General features: G+C 54.7%; 1 protein-coding gene across 1 annotated transcript; it reads left to right on the top strand.

Moving 5' to 3' along the window:
- Positions 1-489: 489 nt before the first annotated feature.
- Positions 490-4,245, top strand: MAFB (MAF bZIP transcription factor B). The gene has a single exon (XM_065691582.1). The coding sequence runs from the start codon at positions 1,162-1,164 to the stop codon at positions 2,095-2,097; it is 936 nt and encodes a 311-aa protein (XP_065547654.1). The 5' UTR covers positions 490-1,161; the 3' UTR covers positions 2,098-4,245.
- The last annotated feature ends 1,050 nt before the right edge of the window (positions 4,246-5,295 follow it).

Here is a 5,295-nt window from a genome sequence, read left to right on the forward strand (position 1 = left end):
GGCCCGCTGCCGGGTTTTCCGCGGTACCTTCACATGGGGAACGGCCACAGAAAGTTTGGAAGGGGCGATGCATGCGCGGGGCGCGGGGCCGTGTGCGTGACCAGCTTCAGATGCGCTGCGGGACGGCAGCGGGCACGGGGGGACTTCGTTACGTTTAGAACAAAGGGACGGGGGGGATGTCCCCAAGCGCCCCCTCCCCGATGCTCTGGGGACCGCAGAGGCTGAGAGGGGTGTGAGTGAGCGCAGGAGCGGTGCGGTGGAGCCGCGGAGCGGGCGGGGAGCGCCCGGCGGAGCCGGCGGGGAGCGGCGGCCGCTCCTCCGGCGCTGCGGAGCTGTCACGGCGCGGCCCGTGCCCGCCCCCGGCCCGCCCCCGGCCCCGCCACCGCCCGCCCGGCCCGGCCCCGCCGCTGCGCTGCCATTGGCGCGGCCGCCGCCGGCCCCGGCCCCCGCCGCGCTCTCGGCGGGCACGGCCATATAAGAAGCCAAGGGGGGCTGCGCTGCGAGCACAGCTGCACGACGAGCGCCGGCGGCGGCCGCGCGGAGCCCCGGTGCCGCTCGCGTCCCCTCTCCTCCTTTTTTGTTTTCTCCCCTCCTTCCTCCCCTCTTCCCTCCCCTTCTCCCGCGCTGCCCGAGCCCGCCGGCACTGCCCGGCACAGCCCAACACCACCCAGCGCGCTGCCCGGCCGCCGGCCCGGGCTGGAAAGTTGCGGCAGACTCCGGTGCTCTGCACCGCGGGGGGAAGGCTCCGGACTTACAAAACCCAGACGGTTCGCACCGCTCTGCTTCCTGCACCGACCCGAAGGCAGCATCTTTGTTTTGTTTTGCTTTTGCCCTGCCTGCTGCCGCTCGCTCCTTTCTCCTTGCGACCGGGAGCGTCGGTGCCAGGAGCTGCTGCAGCCTGCGGCGCGCTTCGAGCGCTCATACAAAAGGGCAGGAGACATCCAGGCGGCCCCGGCTCGTCCTTGGCTTTGTTGTCCGGACTGAAGAAGCTCCAGAAGCCGGGAGAAGGAGGCGGCGGTGGAGGGGGAGCGGAGGAAAGGAAGCGAGAGAGCAGAGCCCGGGTTGGTTTGGAATAGGGGAGCGCGGGCAGCCCCCTGCCAGGCTGCGCGCTGGGGTGAGGTCTCCAGCCCCTCCGCCCGGAGAGGTGCCCGCAAGACAGCGATGGCCGGAGAGCTCAGCATCGGAGCCGAGCTGCCCACTAGCCCCCTGGCCATGGAGTATGTCAACGACTTCGACCTGATGAAGTTCGACGTGAAGAAGGAACCCCTGGGCAGGAACGACCGCTCGGGCAGGCACTGCACACGCCTGCAGCCTGCCGGCTCCGTCTCCTCCACCCCCATCAGCACGCCCTGCAGCTCCGTGCCCTCCTCGCCCAGCTTCAGCCCTACCGAGCAGAAGACCCACTTGGAGGACCTGTACTGGATGGCGAACAGCTACCAGCAGATGAACCCCGAGGCGCTGAACCTCACCCCGGAGGACGCTGTTGAAGCCCTCATTGGGTCCCACCAGGTGTCCCAGCAGCTGCAAGGCTTCGAGAGCTTCCGGGCCCACCACCACCACCATCATCACCATCACCAGCACCACCACCAGTACCCTGCCGTCACTCATGAAGACCTGGCCGGCAGCGGGCACCCTCACCATCACCACCACCATCACCACCAGGCCTCTCCCACTCCCTCCACCTCCTCCAGCTCCTCCCAGCAGCTCCAGAACTCGCACCAGCAGCATCCCCCCTCCAGCAGCGTGGAGGACCGGTTCTCAGATGACCAGCTGGTCTCTATGTCCGTGAGGGAGCTCAACAGGCACCTCCGAGGCTTCACCAAAGACGAGGTGATCCGCCTCAAGCAGAAGAGGAGGACCTTGAAGAACAGGGGCTATGCCCAGTCCTGCAGGTATAAACGTGTCCAGCAGAAACACCACCTGGAGAACGAAAAGACGCAGCTCATTCAGCAGGTGGAACAGCTCAAGCAAGAAGTGACCCGGCTCGCCAGAGAGAGAGACGCCTACAAGCTCAAGTGTGAGAAACTTGCCAGCAATGGCTTCAGAGAGGCCGGCTCCACCAGTGACAACCCATCTTCCCCTGAGTTCTTCATGTGAGTGCTTAACAAAAATGATTAAAAAGCAAACAACCCCCCCCCCCCATCCCCAAACCTGACCCCGTCACCTTCCCCCTGCTCCCATCCTCCTCCGACATCTCCATCCATCTGTCTGCTTGACTAGAGAGAAAGGAGAGAAGAAACAGACTTGATTTTTTTGTTTTGTTTTTGCAGCATCCAAGTCTTCTAGAGTAGCTGTGGGAAGAGTAGGCTGGGGGTGGGGATGGGAGAGGTGAAGTGCAACTTTTGGACTTTCGTTTGTGAGTTAGAGAGAGGGACAGAGGCAGACTCCAAGGAGAAAAGGCCAAGTGAAGCGGTTTATAGCTTGCTCGCTTGCCAAATGAGATGGACTTTAAGAGAATAATAATAAAGGACAATGAACAAGCCATCTATAACATGCTGCCTGCTCGGGAAGAGAGAGGACATACCCAGCACCATCTCATGCACAATTTACCTGCTCGGGAAAAAAGAGAATAAATAAAAAGGACAATATATGCAAACTCTTCATATATTGCCTGCTTTGAGACGTAAGTTGCAGGACTCAGATGGGACACTGAATCTAAGAAAGGAAAGAAAGAAAGAATGAAAGAAAAAAAAAACTCATCAGTTTTATTGCCTGCTTGATTATATAGAAAAATACGAAAATCTGCATTAAAAATATTAATCCTGCATGCTGGACATGTATGGTAATAATTTCTATTTTGTATCATTTTCTTGTTTAACTATAGCATGTTGATCATCGACCATAGATTTCTGTTATTGTTTTGTTTCATTGCTAAGAAAAGCATCCCAAGTTATCAAACTTTCTACTGCTTGTGCAGTTCTGTTCGTTGGTTTTGCTCTTGGTTTTCTTTTATGGTGTTGGCTTGTAAATATCTGCTACTTCAAACCGCACAGGGGAGAAAAACACACAGACACACAATAACATTTCAGCAGGCTGGTTGTACGGTTTGATTGGTATTAAAGAGATGCTTGAGGAAAAGAAGTTATGGGCATTTTGCATTAGAAAAAAACAGAACAACTTCGTGTATCTGGTGCACTTTTAAGTTGTGTTTTTGATTTCTTTGTCTTAGTTTTCATTTTGGTTTTTGTTTGTTGGGGCAGAAGCCAAACCGCCCGAATGGCATTGACAGACCTAAACTTACCAGGGAAAAACTCCGATCGGTCACTAGAGACTCCTCCATGCTTTAAAGTGGCAGCGAAGCTCTTCCCTTCAGGACAATTCCCAGCCTGAAGCGGGGAGGTTTGGCCATGGAGCTTTCCTTCTGATTGTACACTCAGGAAGCGAAGGACGGACGAGATACCAGTTCCTTTAGAGCAACAACTGCCCCTTGGGTTTCGGTAAATAAAGGAAAACTAAACCCAACCAACCCCCCCTCCTCGACAGGAGCCCAGTCGCGGTAGCAGCGAGGGCTCCCTGTGCCCCCTGAAGTCGGGTTCTCGCTGGCAGCAGCGCAGGGGAAGGGGGGTGGGGGGGTGGGTGTGTGTATGTGTGAGAACAAGTGAGCCCCACACGTGGTTTGAGGAAGACACACCGCAACTTTCAAGTGTATTCTTTTGCAATGATTTGTAACCTGCTTCTCTGCTTCCCTATGCAGCGAGTGAACGTTTTAGCCCAAATTTATTTGCAGTTGTGTAGTAGCAGTAGTTTGGAGTCTTATGGGTGTTTTTATTACTTTGGTTTTTGTTGTTTTTTTTTTTTTTCCTCCTGCAGGTCAGTAAAAGGATTTACGTTGCACTGACAAAAATACCAAAATGAAAACTTATTTTTTAGTTTCCTGTTAGGATAGCTGGCACTGCTGGCCGGATGCATTTTAAGTTTGTATTAGTTTATAAATTAACAGTAATAACAAGATTGTAATGAACAGCATGGTGCTTGCAGTTTTAAATATTGTGGATATTAGTCATGCATCAGAAAACGAGCTTTGGTTTTTACTGATTCAACTGTGTTGAAATCAAAACATTGCAGCAGCGGGAAAAAAAATGGTTTTTATTTCATGTAAAGTTCTGAAGGGATCAATTTCAAATCCTGCTTATGATATGGAAAATATTAAAAAACCTGGTCTATTGTAGTTTTATTCAGACTGGTTTCTGTTTTTGGTTATTAAAATTGTTTCCTATTTTGCTTATTAAAATCATGGAAATGGCATTTCTTAGAGGGAGCTGCTTCTCTGGCGTCTCGTGTGCTGAAAAAAAAGGAGAAAAAAGTAATAAAAGAAGGGGCAGGTTTGGACCCTTCCGTGTCCCCTCGCTGCTGCCGGAGCGCAGCAGCCGCGGCTCTCCGGGGGCTCACAACCGGCTTTGCCCAACCCGGGATCGCGGCTTGGACGCGGGGTCGGGCCCCTCAGTCTTGCGCCCGCCTCTGCTTTGCCCGGGTCTCGCCCGTGGCAGAGGGGAGCATTTCCCCTCCACTCCCTCCTTATCCCCCCTGCATCCCTTCTGCACCTCCCGGGTCTCTCCGCCGAGAGGTGCGGAGATGCGGAGGGGTCCTTCCCTCTGCGGGGAGTGGGAGCCTCCGGCCTGGCCGCCCCGGGCTGCGGGAGACGGGAAGAGCGGGGTGCAGGCAGGGCTTTCTCTTCTTTTCTTCCCCCCCCCCCCCTTTTTTTTTTTTTTTTTTGCATTAGAAAAGGAGAGGACTTGGACAAGTCTGTCGTTACCCCGGCTCCTTTGGGAGCCGGGCTCACCATCCACTTTCTTCTCTCCATATGCACATTATGATAGTGACTTTATTTATGTTATTATTTTCAGTTTATTTATTTTATTTTACTTTATTTACGCTATTTTATTTTAACCACAGCAAGCGGCAGTTTGTCAGCTCTTTAGCTGCCTGTAGAGAAGGGCTCAGACACACTCCCCCCCTCCCCCTCTGCCCCCCGCTCCTCTCGGGGCAGGTACCGCCGCTCCCGGGACGGCAGCCGGGGAGCGCCGGGAGCCCGGAGCCGGGCGGCAGCGTGTCTGCGCGCTCCTGCTTTCCCAGCGGGAAAACTGCTCTGGGCTTTAACCAGCGCTGAAAAACCCAAATCCGAGGCACCACACAACCAAAATAATGAACCTCGCCCCGCGCTGCCTCTCTTCCCCACAGCCCCGAGCTCCCTTTGCAGGGCCGGCGCAAGGCGCGTTTGGAGAACAAACCCGCTAAGGACAGAGTGTGAAAAACAACAACAAAAAAGGGCAAATACAGGAACTTAAACCCCAAATC

The sequence above is a fragment of the Lathamus discolor genome, chromosome 11 (assembly GCF_037157495.1).
Source record: "Lathamus discolor isolate bLatDis1 chromosome 11, bLatDis1.hap1, whole genome shotgun sequence".
Taxonomy (NCBI): Eukaryota; Metazoa; Chordata; class Aves; order Psittaciformes; family Psittacidae; genus Lathamus; species Lathamus discolor.

Bases quoted from the DNA above. Each gene is read 5' to 3' on its own strand.
- MAFB (XM_065691582.1), top strand. From the start codon at position 1,162: ATGGCCGGAGAGCTCAGCATCGGAGCCGAGCTGCCCACTAGCCCCCTG.